Source organism: Hoplias malabaricus, chromosome 15, assembly GCF_029633855.1.
Source record: "Hoplias malabaricus isolate fHopMal1 chromosome 15, fHopMal1.hap1, whole genome shotgun sequence".
Classification (NCBI taxonomy): Eukaryota; Metazoa; Chordata; class Actinopteri; order Characiformes; family Erythrinidae; genus Hoplias; species Hoplias malabaricus.
In genome coordinates, this window is record NC_089814.1 from 28657937 (window position 1) to 28678875 (window position 20939).

Below are 20939 nucleotides of genomic sequence, written 5' to 3' on the forward strand. Positions count from 1 at the left end.
ATATGAGGAAGGTAACAACATGATTCATTCATTCATTCATTATCTGTAACCGCTTATCCAATTCAGGGTCGCAGTGGGTCCAGAGCCTACCTGGAATCATTGGGCGCAAGGCGGGAATACACCCTGGAGGGAGCGCCAGTCCTTCACAGGGCAACACAGACACACACACACACATTCACTCACACACTCACACCTACGGACACTTTTGAGTCGCCAATCCACCTACCAACGTGTGTTTTTGGACTGTGGGAGGAAACCAGAGCACCCGGAGGAAACCCACGCGGACACGGGGAGAACACACCAACTCCTCACAGACAGTCACCCGGAGCGGGAATCGAACCCACAACCTCCAGGTCCCTGGAGCTGTGTGACTGCGACACTACCTGCTGCTCACTCACATATTCACCTATTTAAGGTGGAATGGAGAAATCATGCTTGGTAGTACACAGCAAACATAAGCATTTCAGTAGTAGGTAGATGTTTTAGTAACATGATGTGCACTTGGTCATGTGTTTTAAATGTGTAAAATGGGAAAAAAGTGCTTAAAAATGAGTTTTATTTATAAAAAATTGGTTCTAGCTTTAGCTTCACATAGCTGTTTAAGGTGGAAATGAGAATTCAATAAGAAGCTGGACAAAAATGCAAATAAGTCACTTAAACAGACCCATTTAAGGTGGAACTAAATGCTTGAATATGATATTTGTGAATAATTGGTTGAATAATACAATTGTTTATTTGTTTTAAATGGATAAAGTGGAAGAACAGTTGCTTCAACAGTTTCAAAAGCCTAGTTTCAGCTCTTAGGGTGAAACAGAGGGACTTCAAAAACCAAGGGCTATTAAATGGACACATGTAAGGTGGAACGATATGTTTGACTACAATAAGGATAAGATCTGCCTCCTAAATGAATTTATGGTGAAACAGAAAATCGATAAGTAACACCAGCCAAAATATTTCAGGTGGATTTGGAAAGTAAATTCAGGGAAATGGCAGCCTGGTGTTCACATTTTTTGCGTAGATAGATGTTTTAGTGTAATGATGAACACATTTCTGTGTAAATATGTTGATTGTGGCACATTCTTCTTAGCTATTATGGCCCACGTTCTTAAACTTATCTCTTGCTTGTTCAGTTTTCCTCAAACTGGTAACCTGCTCAAGTTTTAAGTCTCTGGAGGAGGAAGAGGAGGCAAACAGCTCTCTACACTGTTTTGAAACTGTAGTATAGTTCTGATTTTAAACACTTAGTGTCAGTGTTACAGATTGCTCCTTTAACTGAATGAAACAAGGGTGGATAAATAAGAAATTCCACAGAATGTTTTAAGAGAATTCCATGGATGGTGTGGATCATACCTTCCTTGGCCATATAGCAGCACCAAAATCTGGAAATACAGTGGCTCCACCAGCTTCAACATCACTCATCTGCCATGAAGAGAAAAAATGTTAACAATAACCACTTGCACTGCAATCAAATTATGTCTGTGTGGTTTCTTTTGTATTTCAAAGCTGTAATTTTTTTTTCTGCCAGGGGGTGTCACAAAATGTCCACTCATTCTAATCCTCTGTTATTCAGACACACCATTAAGATTTTAAACACACTAGGACACACAGCACCTCATCAACCATCAACAGCCTGATGCAGTTGAGCAAGTAATGGCTTCAAGGTATCACCCAAGTTGAAGATAATAATCGCTCAAGAGAACATTAATTCATGTGGAAATAGCTCATTAAGCCAACATTTGAAAGCTGGCAGGATGGGTTTCAGATGAGGTTTCAGAGCACCTGTCATTCTAAAATCAGTGACCAATGGAGATTTGAAGTCCTTTTTCTAAGACCCTCCCACCTGGGAAAACCATTCCAAAAGTCAGAACCAAAATAAATAAAACAATAATAAAGCAGAAGAAAAGAGAAACCTGCATAGAGTAATAAAGTAACCAAGTATCTTTTAAAATAAATACTTCTTTTTTTCTCTCTTTTGCCTTGACAGCATATATTTTCTGGTATTGACACTCAACTGTATATTTCAAGGCTTGACTATTGTAACGCACTACTGTCAGGATGCACAAGCAGAAATTTAAGTAAACATCAACTAGTTCCAAATGCTGCAGCCAGGGTCCTCACTAAAACTAGAAAATTTGAACATATCAGTCCAGTCATATCATCACTTCATTGGCTGCCCGTTAAATTCTGCATCGACTACAAACTTCTGTTATTAATCTGCTCTACATGGGCTTGCTCCTGAATACCTTCAAGGTAATATTTCCTATTATGAGGCTCCACGATTAATCAGATCACAGAGTATTGGATTTTTAATAGCTCCCAGAATTCAGAAGGCCTCAGCTGGGGGAAGAGCTTTTTCTTATAAAATCCCCCAACTCTAATGATTATCCAGATGATGTTCGGGACTCGGACACATCTTCAAATCTAGGCTAAAAACAATTTTTTTAGTTTAGATTTTGGTAATTAATGTTCTACCATAGATAAAGGCGGCAGATCCAGGTGGTCCATGGACACAGGGAATTATAGTAAACTGAGTCGCTGGTGCTGTCGTGTCCTTCTGGTTCTCTCCTTTTAGTTAAAGCTGTCAAAGTCAGATCTACCGGAGTCATTAGCCACTCTGGAAATGTCCACATGTTTCTGCTTTACAAACACCAAACAGATCAAACCTAATTCATCTCTTTACCTTTTTCCGAGAAAACGACTGCCCACCTGTCCGGCTGGACACTAATGGATGACTGTGGAGCTTCTCCTTCACGCTTCAGGCCAGCTGCCCACACCCCAGCCACCACCAAGTGCCTTAGAGCTGCTCTCCCTACACTGAAGTTTTCATGGACTCCTATCTAAGAGAAAAAATATATGCGCTACAGGAATGAAACAAATTACAGCAATGTTTTGCTTAATTTAGTTTACCCCATTGTGCCGTGGTATGCTGTGGTTACAGGGGCATACCCCTGGAGCCAGGCCTGGGGGTAGTGTCCAACAGCAAGTGCCTGGTGGCCGGACAGCCCACATAATCAGACTTGGCTGAGCCAGAAAAGGCAGAGTGGGAGGATTATGTGGGCTCACCACCTGCAAGATTCAGAGTAGGGGTGCGGTGCTATGCCCATCAGGCACAGAGCGGGGGTGTGAAGGGGCCACTGGCTTCGTGGAACTTGGCAGCAGAAACTGGTTTTGGTACATGGAACATTACATCACTGGGAGGGAAAGAGCCAGAGCTGGTGTGTGAGCCTGAGAGATACAAGCTAGATATAGTTGGACTCACTTCTGCATGCAGTGTGGGCTGTGGAACCAAACTCCTCGATAGGGGTTGGTCTCTCTCCTACTCAGGAGTTGTACAGGGTAAGAGGTGCCAGATGGGTGGTACTCAAAAGTCCCCGGCTGGTGGCGGTACATTTGGAATTTGTCCCAGTAAGGGTCGCCTCAATGCGGCTTTGGCTCAAAGAGAGGAAAACTTTGAATGTTGTGTGTGTATATATGCACCAAACAGCAGCTCAGAGTATTCAGCCTTCTTGGAGGTAGTGAGTGGAGTTCCATGCATGCACTCTATTGTTTGGCTGGGGGACTTCAATGCTCACATTGGCAATGACTGGGAGACCTGGAGAAGAGTGATTGGGAGGAATAGCCTGCCTGATCTGAACCCGAGTAGTATGATGTTATTGGATTTCTGTGCTAGTCATAGATTATCCATAACAAACACCATGTTTGAACATCATTTGGCTTATAAGTGTACTTGGTACCAGAGCACCTTGGGCCAAAGGTCAATGATCGACTTTGTGGTCGTGTCATATGATCGTAGGTCACATGTTTTGGACACCTGGGTAAATAGTGGGGCTGAGCTGTCAACTGATCACCATCTGGTGGCGAGTTGGATCTGATGGCATGGACAGCTGCTGGACAGACTTGGTAAGCCCAAACTTATAGTGAAGGCGTGCTGGGAAAGGCTGGCAGAAGACTCCAGAAAGATATAAACTCTCACCTCTGAGAGAACTTCTCACGTTCTGGAGGAGGAAGGGTACATGGAGTCTGAATGGACCCTGTTCCGGACTTTTGGAAGCAGCTGCATAAAGCTGTGGTCAAAACTTGTCAGTGTCTGTTATGGTGGCAACCCAAGAGCCCATTGGTAGACACCAGGGGGTGAGGGAAGCTGTCAAGCAGAAGTAGGCTTTTCGGGCTTGGCTGGCTTGGGGAACTTTCAATTCTGCGGATGGTTATCAGCATGCTCCAACATTCCGACAGCTCAGGAGTGCGAGGGGGACACTGTCCAAGCTGTGCTCAGTAAGGATGGTGAAACTCTGAACTCAACTGAGCGTACTTTCTGGTGTGGGAAGGAGCACTTTGAGGAACTCCTTAACCCGAGAGACACCTCCAAGTCTGAGGCCAAGGTTATCTCCTGAAAACAGGTGGAATGCTTCCTTCAGGTAGGGGGTGAGAACCTACCCCAAGTGAAGGAGTTCAAGTATCTCAGGATCTTGTTCACGATTGATGGAAAAAAGGATTGTGAAGTTGACTGTAGATGAGGTTCAGCATCTGCAGTGATGCGGTCACTGTACAGGACCGTTGTGGTGAAGAGAGAGCTGAGCCATAAAGCAAAGCTCTCAGTTTACCTGTCAATCTACATACCCACTCTCACCTATGGTCATGAGCTCTGGGTGATGACCGAAAGAACAAGATTGTGGATACAAGCAACCGAAAAGGGTTTTCTCCAATGGGTTGCTGGGTGAACTCTCCATGATCATGTGAGGAGCTCAATTATTAGGGAGAAGCTCAGAGTAGAGTCACTGCTCCTTCACGTTGAGAGGAGCCAGCTAAGGTGGTTCAGGTATCTGATAAGGATGCCTCCTGGATGCCTCCCACTGGAGGTATATCAGGCACATCCAACTGGAAGGAGTCCGCGAGGTAGACTTAGGACATGCTGGAGGGATTGTATCTCCCGGCTGGCCTGGGAATGCCTGGGGATCCCCCAGAAAGAGCTGGTGGAAGTTGTGGGGGACAGAGATGTGACCCTGAAATGGATTTAGCGCCAAAGAACATGATGATGATGATGACATTGTACCTTTCCTGATATGTTCCATTTTTTGTATATCTGCCCCACTAAATGGTATTAGCGTTGAAGCACAATCTGAATATTGATGATCTCATAAGAAATTAGATTTCTGGGATTTTTTTAATCTTAAGTTACCAGCCAGATCCGACTTTGATATAACAATTTCTTTGATGCCTAAATGTCTGGAAAGACAAAAACACGACATTTATTTAGGGCACAAGCCTTCAGAGATTCAATCAACCCGTTATTCCTGTTGAAATGGCTTACTCCAAACATACTTAAAACTACAGAATCAAGCTTTCCTTAAGTTCCCTCAAATTACAAGGAGTCATAATGTGTTCCAATTCATGATTTGATATAAGACATAAAAATGTATTTATCTACAACAAGCAGAACTGGAATTATAATTATGTGATTAAAAGGGCATTTTTATCATCAACCCCCAGCACCTCCACATGGAATCTGCTTTATTTTTTTATTGCCATTACATTAATGCATCCTAATTAAACCTTCTCAAATACAATCAATTTGTTTTATGCAATGTTGAAAGTATCTATGCTCTTGTGAGAAGTCTATGTGCAGGAAGTTTATATGATTAATGTCATTTATGTCACTATTTTTATATGTAGGTTGCACAAACAATTACCAGACATGCATTCATAGCAAAAAAAGGATAAAGCTCGTGGAAAAGCCTTCACACATGAACACTTATCTCCCCAGTTCACATGTCAAACAGGTTTGCCCCCTCAGTGAAACTCTGGCCCTATACCAATGCGACCCATTGCTGAAGTTTATAGCAGGCTTTGGGTACTACACCGTTGGATGTCAAAGTGGTGTTTAGAAAATCATATGGGGTTTATAGACTTTCTAAGTTTATAGGTCTACCTTTGAGAGGAAGCCTGGTCTTTTAGGGCAGATTGGTATCCACCCCATGCGGAAGGGTGCTGCTCAGATTAGTTAGTCATCAGAGTAGCATAAAGCACTGCTGACAAACCAGAGCCGTGGCCAGACAGCAGACAGACAGGCTAAGCAGACAGGTTTGATACATGCATAGCCATAAGTCTTTGTAGAGAGCATAAATTAGTGACATCATGTGGTAAAATAGAGAATTGCAAGTAAATGTGCAAACCATCCTCACACGTATCTGTCTTGAACGCATGAAGATTACAAAAGGAAAATAAAAGAACAATTAAGGAAGGTTAACACTTGTTTATAATATATAAAAAATAAAGTAACATTGCTTGTATTTTAATTTACTTTATTAGTAGTACTGTTTTATTTCAATCTGTATTTTACTCTGATTTTTTCATTTAAATTTTTTAATCTGTTCTGTATTATCTCACTGTAATAAATTCATTTGTAAAGCACTTTTTTTTATCTGTTTTGAGTGCCATAAGTTTTATTATTGTTATTATAATAATAATAATTATTATTATTATAAGAAAGTAAACTCTATAATAAATACACAGTCATTTGTTATTTGCTGGTAATTGTTGTAGATAATTGCAGGCCTATACAAATAGGCAAAGAGGCTGATGCATTTTGTCATAATGGCTTTTTTGGCACTACTAAAACCAAGCTAACTGACAAATAATGTGACAATATTTTCAGAGATCATGAAGATTTTTTTGTGGATGATGTAGACAAGTTAATGAGCCAATTCAACACTGTTTACTGCTGCAGACACATGTTGTCACTCAGCTAACTTGCGTTTGTTTGTAATGCCGTGACTGAGGCCATAAAACAACACATTTTACCTCACCTCTCTGAAACAATGTAATTTTTACCGCACAATAAAGTTTTTCCTTTTTTATCTTTCGAAGAATCCCATATAGGTAAATGTGGGCGGAACATGAGGCTGGTTCATCTGTGCATGTTTTGAAGAAGATTGTGATTTATAAAGAGACGGTTTTACACACTGATCTATACATCTAAATTTTTTTTTTTTTTATTTAGGCATCTGCTATTTTCTGGCTTTGGACGCACCCACACCTTCACTCCACAGTGAGTGTAAATAAAGTTTTATAAATGAGGCCCCAGGTCCCTATTCAGAATTTTTGCAATAATTATTGAGTATAGAAGTGCACGTTCAGAATATGACATCTCTAATTGAGAACCAGAAAACAATCCTAGAATATTATTTAGCATTATCTCAAAATTTACTAAGAATCAGAAAGGTGCTGAACCCCAGAGACCACCTATTGACAATATCAAAATAGAAGGACTTTTTCAATAATAAAATAAGAAATTGTAGACTCCAACCTGTCTGATATGTCCTCTGATATGGCTTATATAGCACAGAACATTATAGACCTATTTCTAACCTGCCATTTACAGCTAAGATTTTAGAAAAATCTGTAGCCATAGGCTCTGTTCATATATACATAGAGATCACATCTATGAAATATTTTAATCTTGATTCAGGCCATATCATAGCCTAAGAGTCCAGGCAGGGTCCTAACTAAAACCAGACAATTTCATCATATCAGCCAGTTCTATCAGGTTATAAAATTATTTTATTTACATACAAAGCTATTCATTGTCTTGCTTCTCACTACTTGTAAGAACCTTTTTCCTATTGGACTCCGTACTATCTATAATACATAAATACAAACTGAACTGAACTAATGCCATCTCTCTACATAAGTGGAGGTAAGTAATCAAATACTAAACATAAAATCTGTATTTGTTGAGGTGAAAAAAATCAAACAGGATATCTCTTTAAGCATTATGTCATATGACACACAACCCCCAGTCACCAAGCATTAGTAGGAAACCCTCCCTGAATGAGGTGAATTTGGTGTTAGCAAGCTGAAACCACACTGTCAGAATATACTGCCAGGGCACTGAGCCCTTTTACCTGGCAAATGTTCCTTCACTGAATCAAGGGACTTCAAACAATTCTTAATTAAGGCTGCCATCCAAATGGATACCCTATAAATAGAACACCTTAAACCCTCCCACAACAAGTTATAACAAATCCAAAAACAGCTTTGAGTAGCCACTCCGACATGCCTAAAAAGGGAGCTTGAATACACAGTTTTACAGGACATAGTCAGGGAACTGAATCACTCCCCATCTGTCTGGGATATTGAGTTAGAAGCTGTGAAAGCACAAGTTCTGAGCTAAAAGCCAGAGATGATCAGAAATTATTACCTCATTAAAAGACAATGCAATCAAAAACTGCAGCGGAACAGTCCATGGCCAGAGAAGAACTAAAAGCTCTAAGACCTAAACTAAAATCTCAACAGATTCCTCCCAAACCTGGCTGAACACATGTTCTCTCAGTCTCCAATCACCTGTTACAGGCAGGCTTGGTGGAAACCCTGCTTGTTAAACCACAAAGACAGGAATCACCACAGCAGTAATATAACAGCCTTAGACAAGCCTATTTCAGGCCAACTTAATCAGGTGGGTGAAAATCTGACTCCTACCAGTAATGACATGGTAGTTTATCTAAACCCAAAAAATAGCTTGACCATCAATAACCCTGCAGTTGTCCAAGATGATCCACCTGTCCAACAGTTCTTGGGTCATTAAAAGAAAAAAAAAAAAGGGGGCCGCTCGTATATTACATTTGACCACATTCCAGGAAAAGAAGGTCATACGAGAACATCAACACTGCATTAGACATCACTTTGATGTCATCCACACTCTTCAATCCAGTGTGGGCTGCAGCACACCGAACCAAACAGAAATTTGCAGTTACAAAGCTATTCCCTCTGAATCATGCCTTACTCCTATCTGACATCATTATTAAATCTGTGGCGAACATACTCATAACTATAGGGCCTGTGAGTGTGGTTCATCTTGTCCATGTGTCCCCTATTGGAAAAATTCTTTCCTCACTGGCAAGGAACTGCTCAACCGGCTTGAGCCACTGATTGACTTCAAGTTAGGGATGTCCTGATGTGATCTGAAAGATCATTATCGGGGCCGATCACAGCATTATTTTACTGATCTGTATCTGCTTAATTGTGTTCGATCTTAAGGCCAATCCTGTTTCCTCTAGGCGGCAAGCTCACATTCCCTCCTCCTCCTGTAGCACACTTTGCAAATGTTGTTGTCATGTGACTCTGCTAGCCACTGTAAAGAACAAACACTGCTTTCTGACTGTTCCGCACAAACAAACACTCCCACAAGTCGGATTCAGAGCTGGGGCACAAGGGGACGTGATTAGAGTCTGCAACCACCCCATATTTGGACACTAAATGCTGTGTTGTGTTATGGACACTGTAGTGTGAGATTAATATGTTTAATTTTTTCTTATAAAACAAATTTGACTGTTTTGGACTTAATCTACAGAATTTAGACTGGTCACTTTCAGAGACATTTCCACTTCCCCAACTCAGACACTCAGAAGGTAACCGTTCAAACAGGGAATGACTGGGATGGGAGATTTCCTTTATAATGTTAAAAAGACCCTCTGGAGTGCTTTCCTCTGAGCCACAGTGCAGCTGGTTTACCCTACGCACATGCATGTTAGTATGCTTTCAATGATGGCTTAGTAAAAGGTTACCAGCAGTCGTTGTGTGATATTGTTCCTTCTGAGTGTTCTCAGGAAGTACAGTCTCTGTTGTGCCTTTTTCTGCTCAGAGGTGTGCATGAACTCCCAGGAAACAGAAGTCTGCCACCCTCTCCACAAATTCCCCACTGATGATTAATGATCTCTGTTTCCTTCCTCCTGTAATCTATAATGAGTTATTTGGTCTTTGAGGTGTTAAGGAGAAGGTTAATAGCCCTGCACCATTTTGACAGCTGATTCACCTCATCTTTGTAGGCAAATTCCCCCTAGGGTAGGCTGGCGCCAGACCGTGCACAGCTTTTTATGTGAGCAGAACTTAAAACTGAATACGGAGTAAATCAGGTAGCCAGTGGAGCTGATTAAGAACAGGGGTAATACGAGCTGATTTTTTTGAATAAGAGAGAACCTGAGCAGCAGAGTTCTGAACACACTGAAGGGAGTGTATGGTCTTAGAAGGAAGGCCAGTGAAGAGTACAGTAGCCTACACGAAGGAGATGAACGCATCCTTAACAGAAAGCAGGGGACGAAGGCAAGCTGTTGAAAAAAGGATGAAAAAACGAGGTTTTGAGGTTTGAAGGACAGAGAGGAAGAAGTTCACCTAAATTGTGTCCAGAGTGTTATTTCACCTTGTAGCACACTTTACATGCTGGTGGAAGTTGGGGAATACTGCCTTTAAGTCCGCATGATTGAAATCCCCTGCTATAATATTCACGGCGTCAGGATACTTGCCGTTTGTTGGTAATACTTGCGTGCAAAAGTCAGACAGCCACGGTAGTATTACCATCCAAGCGGAATATAAGCAACCATTATTATGATCACCGTAAACTCCCTTGGGAGATAAGTGGGTCTGCATTTAACAGTCAGATATTCAAAATCTGGGGAGCAGTGACTGTCTAGTCACTGTGTTGGTACACAAGGCATTGTTCACATAAACACAGAGTCCCCCGCCTTTGATCTTTCCGGAGTCTGCTGTTCTGGCATGGCACTGTGTAGTGTAGCCTGCTAGCTCAATGGCAGAATACGGGATGGATCTGTGAAACCAGGTCTCCGTGATAAGCAAAATGCATGCATTTTTCACTGTGTTATTTGCCACTGTCTGTAGCCTCAGTCATCCATTTTGTTCTTGAGAGATCTGGCATTCATGAGAAATAGGCTAGGAAGTGGTGGTTTGAGTAGCTGCCCCCATAGCCTGGCTAGCCTGCCAGCTTGCAGCCTCTTATCTGCCTTCTTTCTCACCCTGTGCCTTCTCCCCGCTGGGATGACTATCCATGCACAGCCGGGGCTACAAAGTCCGACTTTAATGAGATCATGCCGGCTGTAGGTGTTTGTTGCCCGACAAACAATACATAAAACAAGAGAAATCACGTACAAAAACAATCATACATAACACCAATTAGAAGGTCACTGTACCGCTGCTGCTGGGTGTGCCGCAATTAGATCCATCTGTGCTGCCATAGTTAAGCCAAATTAGTGTCCTTAGCAGTTCGTTTAACTATCTTAAGTTAAACAATAGGTAACTCTTACCCAGTATTCAACCAGAGATGCAGGGAGACATGAACTATAACACACCGGTTATCCAAAACCTCCATCCCAACACCAGCCACCATCTAGGGGTTGCAGCATGTCCACGCACCTTCTATAGTAACAGCTGCTTGACTAAGTCTGCAGAGGCTATATAATATTCCAGCAAACCTTGAACAAATGGCCAGAAACACCCTGAAATTTAGGCCATGTTACTCAGGCTCCACCCATGGAGCTACAAGTCACCAGGGCTGTGTTGGATTGTGATGTTGGTTGAGGTTGTTGAGAATGAATTAGACAGCCGCGTGCATGTGAAAAGAGTAAGGATGTTTTAGTTTAAAGTAAAAAGTGAAAAAAGTTTATAAACATGTTTCCTGGTTGCGACTTGGTTACTCCCTCCCACCGTCAGTGGGAGCAAACACATATTATAGAAAATGTTATCACCCTCAGTTGTTCCGTAAACAACCCCTCCCCCAAGCATCAAGGTTATAAACCAATGATACACAGGCAGAGAAGAGACAAACAACTATGAAAGAGTTCACAGTAACCTAAAACAAAGTATAACAGAATCAGAATAAAATATTGAATTAATATGAAATTAATCTTAATTAAACTTTCCAACAGCTGAATCATGGTATCCAGCCCCAGCTCTATCTCAAATAGAAAACATAAGAAGAATAATCAACCTCTGCAATCCAGTAGGTATCATCATCACTCTCATACACAATGGTCAGGTAAAACCCGACAACTCTCAGGCTCTTGGGTTAATCAGTTCATGTCATGAATATCATGGATCATAGCATAGGGCTATAGTCAAGAATATCTTTGTCAAATCTGAGACAAGTAGAAGACTATGGCTAGTTAAGATGTAGTCCTGACTGATGCCCCTTTCGCACAAGCACAGTAATCCAGAATTGTTCTGAAGTTGACCTTTAGGAGCTGAATGTGGAAATGCCACCTTCAACATCATTCATCCATGACATTACCTGGACTTTATACTGGTAGAATCCTAGTAAAGACTCTGGGTAAAGTCTGAGTCCGTGCATTTGAGAACAGAGGGGGAAATGTTCTGGAGTTTCTCCTGCATGCGCTGTTCCATGTGTGAAACATGTTCCATCTCCTGCTACAAGAATGTTCCTGATGCAGAAAATCACCTGCTGTGGGATTCATGTGGGATTCAATTCTATGGGATTCATGTTTGAAAGAGGCATGAGTTTTATGTGTTTCTATACCAAGTCAAAACAGTGTTCAACAGAATCAAAACTGAGATTTGAGAACATACTTTTAGTAGTCCAAGCACATAATGCTAGAACCTTACTGTAGTAGTCATCAGTTACAATTATAATTGCAGGGTTTTTTTTTTCTTTTTCTTCCTTAAAATGAATTGTGCAGACCAATCAAGTTCTAGAAACCCTAAGTACCATTCATCTTTGCTGATTTAAAGAGTGGGGGTCTCTAGGACATACTGTTTCATCTGCAGAATTCATTTTATGGAAGAAGAAAAGCCCTATTATTATAAAACCACCACCATTTGACTGGTAAGATGTTTGTATATTGGAATGTGTGTTTCATTTATGCCAAAAAGAGTGAGACCCCTGTCTTTCAAAACAGGTCTGCATTTAATCTGTCAGTTGTGCTGAAAACAATTGTTAGGAAATTATCCTGGTTAGCCACATTGACCAAAACCACCACTGTAAGGGTGAAAGAGAACATACTAGTGCTTGACCACAGCATAAATCAAGTATTTAGTAGCCTTATGAATGTGCATGCCATTGATGGCCTGGGAGTCCTGGGGGCTTTTTGTGGATATATTGTGGAAGTGGATATGAAAGTTGGAGCCCTAGGTCTTGCATGACAGTTGGGTTCTCAGGGTCGAGAGAGTGGAAGACCATTTTGCAGATACTCTAACCTGAAGTATATTGGGGTGAAGCACCAGTTTGCTCCTTTCTGCCTATACAATGGTTGTGTTGGTCATAGCATTCAAGCCAAATAGCATTACTAGCCTCAGGGACTTAGACTCAAGAAAAACAAATAGTAATTTCTAGACACCCAAGGATGCTTTACAGTCAACTCTGCACAGAACACCATTCCATTCAACACACAACCACTCACACACACTGACAAGAAGCAGCGGTCAAGCATGCAAAGCATACTCTTAATCTGGAACGACAACACACCTGGAGGACTGTAACAAGCACTAGGGGGTTCCGGATAAGGGCCCAGTCCATATTTGGGCATACGCACATACAAATATTTATTTATTCACATACACACTCCTTCACTCACAGAAGGAAATTTTTTTAAGAGTAGCCAATTCACCTATACTTAATGTTTTTGGACTGTGGGAAGAAACCAGGGACCCTGGAGGAAACCTAAACAGACATGGGAAAACAACTCCAATACCAGCTCTTAATGAGATACAATACATTTTCTACTAAATTTATTTACTAAATAAATACTAAATTTCCTTCACAAAGTCCAAAGAACATTATTCTAAAATGCTTTGGTCAAAGTGTCTTCAGTTTTCAAACACCTCCATCAACATAACACTTGCTCAGCCTTTATCTAATCTTAACTCATCATTTGTTTGACAGCTTTCCTCACTTCTGGCATTCTCCACCGGGTCCTTGGGTTGGTGATGTAACAGGCACCAAGAAGCTTTTGACCACAGTTACATACAGCAACTTTCACAACATTCAAAATCCATGTCCCCTACTTCCTTCAGAATGTGTAGAAAACCTCTTGGATGTGAGATTTGAAATCACTTTGGACAGAGCCCTCTATCAGATTTCCCAGCCAACTGTCACTCTACATTTGTGCCTACCAGATCGTTCCTCCAAATCAATCCTCTCAAGTTTTCCCAGTCATTGACAACATGAGTATTAAAATCCCAGAGCAAAACAATGGAGTTAGAACTCCACTCAATTATGAATTAAATTCAGTAATTTGTGAAGGCATCTATATTTTCACACAAGCCCAGTTGGCTTCAGATAAACTTTTTATACCTTTTAACCTGCAAACAGCTGACAAACCAGAGCCAATGATATATGTCTCACAGAAACATGGATTACACAAGATTTATGCATAGGTCTAGGCCTAATTAGATCACGAAATGTTGGCTGCCTGTTTAAGCAAAGAATTATTACATTTCCTCCAGTTGGATTAAAACCCCCAAGCTTGGGAGTTACATTCTAGTCAATTTTGGGGATTTAGACAAACAGTTTTGAAGTCTAGACTGAAAACTTATTGATTTATTCAAGCATTTTGTTATTAGACTCCTGTTAGGAAAAAGGTACAGATGTAGTGGTTATGAGCATAAATCACTGCAGTAATCGGAAATGTCTGTGCTGTCATCACACTTATAGTTTTATTCATGTATTGCAGCTGACATCACAGTACAGAGTAGCTGCTAGATTGAGAACAATCCACATAACTCAAATAAAACCGGCAATATTTGAATTGTTTTATTGTTTCTGTCAGCACCATCAGTCCTCATTGAGACATTAAAATGAAAAAATATAAGTATGGATCACTGACCCCATTTATCCATGTCATGTTTGTAAACAGAGCAGTATTTGAGTCAGTCAATAGAACTCAGTCTGTGCCCCAAAGAATAACCATACTCCCTACATCACAGATGCACATCACAGATAGTAAAACTGATAATAAAAAAGTTACAGTAGAGGTATATTATTGATCACTTAAGGTACCAACAGTGTAAATGTACCTTTAAAGGTATAAAAGTGTTTTTCAATCCAGTTGTGTTCTCTAAAGGTACATTACATTCACTTCTCCAGAAAGAGAAAAGAATATTTGTAGTTTTTCATTATAGAAATGTGTAATCCTAGAGATGCCATTGCATGTATGAAATAGATAGAATAAAGTACAATTTTGTTCCCTAATTAAAGGTACTTTGGTCGTACCTTTGAGTGTACCACCACGAATGTACAGCAAAATTGACAGAAAAATGTACCACCACAGTGATTGTTTTTATAACATACTCATTTGACAGGGAAACCTGAACCTTTTGTCTCATTTAAAATTATTTTCAAAATACAATGGACTATTTGAGTGCACAAACCATAATTTTATGACCAACTGTGTCCTATGAAGGGTGTAGGGAGACATAAGAATTCTGCCTCAGCTTCACTGTAGCATTGAAACCTCTCTCACTGATCACACACACTTTCAAACGAGCAGAATTTCACTGTTAAACTTTAAGCAAAACCAGAGAAAATATTTAGACAGACAGTCCTGATAAAACTGTATCCTCTAAGAATCTGTTCCACTCTCAAAGTGCAGGGACAGTGGGACCAGATTGTTTACCCAGGGGGAAAAGAATGAGCCAAAAAAATTGTGGTTTGTGTTTGTAGTCTCTCAGACGGTAAAAAAAAAAAAAACACGAGTGAAATAACACGATTGCTGAAGGTTGTATAAGATCTGTGTATGAGTAACTCACTCAGAATAGCAGAGAAAAACATTAGAGTCTGACCTGCTTACAGCTTTCAATTAGATCGTACCAAAATACTATTGTGGCTAACTGATTTCATGTTTTTTATTCTCCTCATTATGTTAGACAGTGTGGTCCTTTTCTGCCCTGATACACAGAGCCAGTAAGCTTCTCTGCTTCTGGGTGTTGTAAGACCCACTCCAGTGCAGAGAGACAGGCTGTGTGTGAGAAACATTTATCTGTTAATTTATCTTACATTTATCTTTCCCATTGTTTCCCAAGTGCAACGCTCTCAATCCAGACAATCAGTCCCCAATATGGCACTTACAAATTTTTTTTTTTTTTTTTTAAATTAAACAACTGTCCATCCTGTCTGGCCTGATGCTGGAGAAAGATTGTCTGAATCAGGATGCCCCTGGCTGCCTTGATCATGAGACAACATCTACATGGCCCCCAGAACAAGATTTGAGGGTTGCTGCATATCTGTCATGAAGCCTTCTGCATGTGCCAGTGTCTGTTTCCATGACAATGGGCTTTAACTATGACTCCTATGACTGTTCACCTGCCACTCACTGCATTTTATCATCACACTCTTATCATGGCATTATATAAACCTATTCAACTTATAACTCTACAATACATAATTAATACTGGTGTATTTTTATACACTGCACTGTGATTGTTTTGAATAAAAAAGATGATGGTTTCCCTGTTTGAGTCTTGGTTCTACTCAAAGTATCTTCCTTGGGCTCAGAGAGAGTTTTTCCTTGCTTATTATCCAATCTGCTTGCTCATTTGGGGCTAGGACCTGGAATTCTGTAAAGCTGCTTTGTGACAAACCAGTTGTAGAGAAATGCTCTATAAATAAAACTTAACTGAAATAATTAAAAATATGTACTATTTTACTCTGAAAATCAACAAAGCGTGTAATATGTAAAAATCAACAAAGCATGTAATATGACCAGGGGTGCTATATTTTCTCCTTCCAAAACAAACACATTATCTGCAGTATCATTTGTATAGAAAAATTAAACATCATCATAATAATATTATTCTTTATACTGTTCTTGACTTGTGAGTAACCTGCCCCTAAACTTTAAGGCATATTCTATTTCATGATGCACAGCTCTTCAATCATGTCAACCGCTCTTCTTGAATTTAGTAACAGAACAGCCAACGTGCAAATTTCATGTTAACTTGAAAAAAGCCAACTATGCCAAGACCCCTTGCAAACTTTCAGAACAGTCTTAAGAGTGTCATGTCAAAAGTACATACTTACATAATTTAAAAAAGTAGCCACACGATTTCCTGTGCCTAATGATTTGAAAGCATCGGGCTCATCTTTCTATGAAGATAAAATTAAAAAGTAAAGACAAAAGCAGAGTAGGGTGCACTACAAATACTTACATAGTTCAGAAAGGTGGCAAGTCTATTTCCATCAACCTTGAGGTTGCTGTCAAAAGGACGCTGCAACAGACGTTTGTAGCTTTAAACTCACAGTGAACATAGCTGGGTTTTTCTACTTCAGATAGTTCTTCACAAAAATTTAAAATAGACACTCAAAGGAAATGACTCATAAAAAAAGAAGACATGCTCAATAACTTTAAGCTGTAACTGTAACAATAAATTTAGAATCAACAGCAAATAACATTTCACTATTCAAATCTGACATAAAACATACAATACATCCACAAAATAACATGTTAAAGTATCATTATTTAAAGGTGAAATCTAACTATCCTTTACAACTATCCTTTACCCATTAAAAAAACTGAATCAGTTTAAAGGAGCAATCTGTAGGATATTTAATGTACTTAGTCATAAAATGTTCAGGGTGTGTGATCATAGATTAAGGAAGTCAAAGCTAAAATACTGCTGTCTCTCACAGCATTGCTAAAGTAGTATATTCTCCTTGAGAAGTTCTCAATCCGGAGCGGATTTCCTATGATCCCGCCCTCTGAGGCCCTGCCTGTCATCCCGCCATCTTTCCAATCATTTTAAAATCCACCATGTGGCGAGGTCTACAGTGCCTCAAAGCCATTAAATGACCAACTGAACATAGTTAATGTTATGTTTTACTAGACCCAAAAAGCCCCACTGCCCTTCTAAAAATGTCCAAGACAAGAGACAGAGTAAAATGATAGGAAATTGGCCCTGTGTTTGAAAATTGGAGGCAATTTTGATGCAGCAACAGAACAGAACAGAGCCAGAGCTGGCTAATTTTCTCCTGAACCGATAACAGCAAATAATTTCTGAAAAAGTATCAAAGTACAGACGCCTATGTATAGATTAAAAGAAGTAAACGCCATTGGTTGTGTGTTTTATAAAAAGAAAGTGAGGCACTTGATAAGCCTTGCATATTCACCTATTTAAGGTGGAACTGAGAAATCAAGCTTAGTAGTACACAGCAAATATAAGCGTTTTACTAGGAAGAAGTATGTTTTAGTGACTTGATGTACACTTGGTTGTGTTTTAAATTGATAAAATAGGAAACAAGTGTTTCAAAACAAGTTTTGTTTATAAATCGTAGCGCTAGCTTTAGCTTCACTTAGCTGTTTAAGATGGAAATAAGTATTCAATAAGAAGTTAGAGAACAAAGCAAATAAGACTCTTAAGTAGACCCATTTAATGTGGAACTAAATGCTTGAATACAAAAATTGTGAAAAATTGGTTGAATAATATAATTGGTTTGTGTGATTTAAATTAATAAAGTCAGTTGCTTCAAAAAGTTTCAAAAGCTATAGCGCTAGTTTCAGCTCTTAATGTGGAACAGAGAATTCTACAACTTGGCGTATAACACTAGTATGACTCGTGAACGGACACACGTAAAGTGGAACGGAATATTTGACTACGAAAATTGTGCATAAGATCTGCCTCCTAAATTATATTTATGGTTCAAGGAAAATTGATAAGTAACACCAGTGTTGTCTAGTCGAAATATTTCAGGTGGTTTTGGACAGTAAATTCTTGTAAATGCAGGGAAATTGCAGCCACATGTTCATTTTATTGTGTAGATAGGTGTTTTAGTGAAATAATGAACACTTTTCTGTGTAAATATGTTGACTTTGGCACATTCTTCTTAGCTTTTACAGCACAAGTTCTTAAACTCGTCTCTTGCTTGTTCATTCAGTTTTACTGGCAACTGCTCGAGCTTCATGTCTGGGTAGGAGGGGGGGAATGCAGGCAGCTCTCTCCAATGTTTTGAAACTGTATTATAGTTCCGATTTTAAACGCATTGGTGTCAATATTACAGATTGCTCCTTTAACAACAGTAGATTATTTTAACTTTTTCATCAACATTTAAATAGGAAACATTATAAAAAAAAATAAATCAGTGCAATAGCACCTTCATTTGGATATCTGAATTGCTTGCCTACCAACAAAAAAATTGTGAACTAAAAAAAACAAAAAAACACCATAGGCTGTTTTCTATGGTCTGCCCAGATCCTTCTGATTATCTCCAAACACAGAGCTGGAGCTGTGTTTTTATTTAGCAAACCAACATTACATATGATGAAAAAAGTAAATGAGATGAACGAGAACCAAGCACAAATGGCTAAAAAAAACATTTGTGTGTCACAAGCTATGTGAGCAGTAAGTCTGTGAGCTATGGCTCATTGTCATATAAAAGAACAGATGCTGAAACTGGTCGTTCTGAATAAGGCTACTTAGGTAAGAAAGGTGCTGTGTTGTTTAATCCTTGTGGAATTTTACCAAAGTATAACATATAATGGTCTTGACTTTTCAGTAAGACCACAAGGAAACTGTTTAAGTACTTGTATAGGTGTATACACATTTGATAAAAACTTTTTTTTTTTGCAAATCAAAATACAATTTATGCACATTGTTTATATATAAAATTCATACCCTGGAGAAATCAAAATGTGGCTCATATTGACCTCCAACCCCATAGTTAGCAACCTGTTTGGAAAAACAACATTCAGAGAGAGAGAGAGAGAGAGAGAGAGAGAGAGAGAGAGAGAGATTAATGATGGAGTATGTAATATATTTTAGAAGAATTTGTTATTTCATTAAACAATATTTACATTCTGACAGCAATTGATATATCAAATTTAGAGATTTTTAGATGTATTTGAAGGGTCACAAACAGATATTGGAAAAAAAAAATCTGATTGTTTTACCTACATTAAATCATTCCAGTCTTTTTTTTTTAACATGAGTGTTTAACAATGTAGGTAGATATACATATTTAACAGGCAAGTGTAATAGCATGCAAAAATATATAAAGTCCATGGAGCAAAACAATAAAGAACAAAAAATCAAAAGAAAAATAAATTACCCAAGCTGTATATTTAGTGGATCAAAGAAAGTTCTTTGGCTCTTTAGTGAGACTACACTTTTAAATCATATTAAATGTTTAGTTTTAGTTTTATGGAGTATTTAAACACCTGAAGAAGTTCAGCAGTATTAACTGATAGACCAGTGACATCTTCCATTCTCTGGTTGACACGTGCGATGACTGGATCCTCATCTTCTTCCAACCATGCACTAAAGATTACAAACACACAGGGACACATTAACAAATTCTGTATTTTATAGAGCTGAGAAATATGGTTTAATGGATTGCAAACAAACAAAGAAATAAAATGTATCTCCAATAGCATCGTGTTTTGCTCATTGCTGGTATACTGTTAAACTATACTGTAGAGTTGGGCAATACCAGTAATCAGCAAAATATAATGCTAATGGATTGCAAACAAACTAAGAAATAAAAATCTATCTCTATTTTTGTTGATTTTTAGTTGACAACATCAGAAGCTGTCTTTCACACTGAGTGTCCTTCTCTTTGAGTGAGCATTTCATTATCAATGGGCCAACAAAAATGCTCCAAAATGACTTGTAATATTTTTACATTGACATCCACTGAAAGTTAGGAATGTTTAATCATCAGTGACAATAAACAGCAGTGCTGTTTCTGATCCACTCTTACAAGTGCAACACATACTAACACACCACCACATCAGTGTCAGTGCAGCGCAGAGAATGGTCCACTTCCCAAATCACTACCTGCTCTGTGTGGGTCCTGACCACTGAACAACAGGGTGGAAGGGAGCAAAACATACAAACAAAGACAACAAAATATGCACAAAGAGCAAGAGATGTGAGAAGTGCTCCTCTCTGGTCATTGGAGCTGACAGAATGGGCCATGAATGTAGAAACAAGAAGGTGGTCATAATGTTATGGCTGATTGTTGTAGATAGATCAGTTGTTCTAATGAATGTAAAAAATGTACGTAAGAGATTATGGAGACTCAACAGTAGATTGAGAAGTACAGAGACAAGGAGGCTTAAAGTAGAACCTGTTCAAGTTGGTTCGACAATTTAAACCTGATGATGTCACAATGGCTCATTACGAGTATGTGGGAATTTGTTTTTACAAGT

At 39.3% G+C, this 20939-nt stretch overlaps 1 protein-coding gene across 7 annotated transcripts in view; it reads right to left on the bottom strand.

The window, feature by feature from the left end:
- LOC136668150 (prolyl 4-hydroxylase subunit alpha-2-like) overlaps nucleotides 1–20939 on the bottom strand; it is a 79977-nt gene that overhangs the window by 20037 nt on the left and 39001 nt on the right. For 4 of the 7 annotated variants that reach the window (XM_066645475.1, XM_066645473.1, XM_066645469.1 and 1 more), the window contains exons 10-13: nucleotides 19947–20046; nucleotides 19405–19458; nucleotides 16817–16882; nucleotides 1351–1419 (exon numbers count right to left, since the gene is read on the bottom strand). In XM_066645475.1, the coding sequence (XP_066501572.1) occupies nucleotides 1351–1419; nucleotides 16817–16882; nucleotides 19405–19458; nucleotides 19947–20046 (289 nt within the window). Of the gene's footprint in view, nucleotides 1–1350; nucleotides 1420–16816; nucleotides 16883–16944; nucleotides 17005–19404; nucleotides 19459–19946; nucleotides 20047–20939 lie in introns of all 7 variants that reach the window. The other 3 variants (XM_066645474.1, XM_066645471.1, XM_066645476.1) reach the window with 2 other exon arrangements.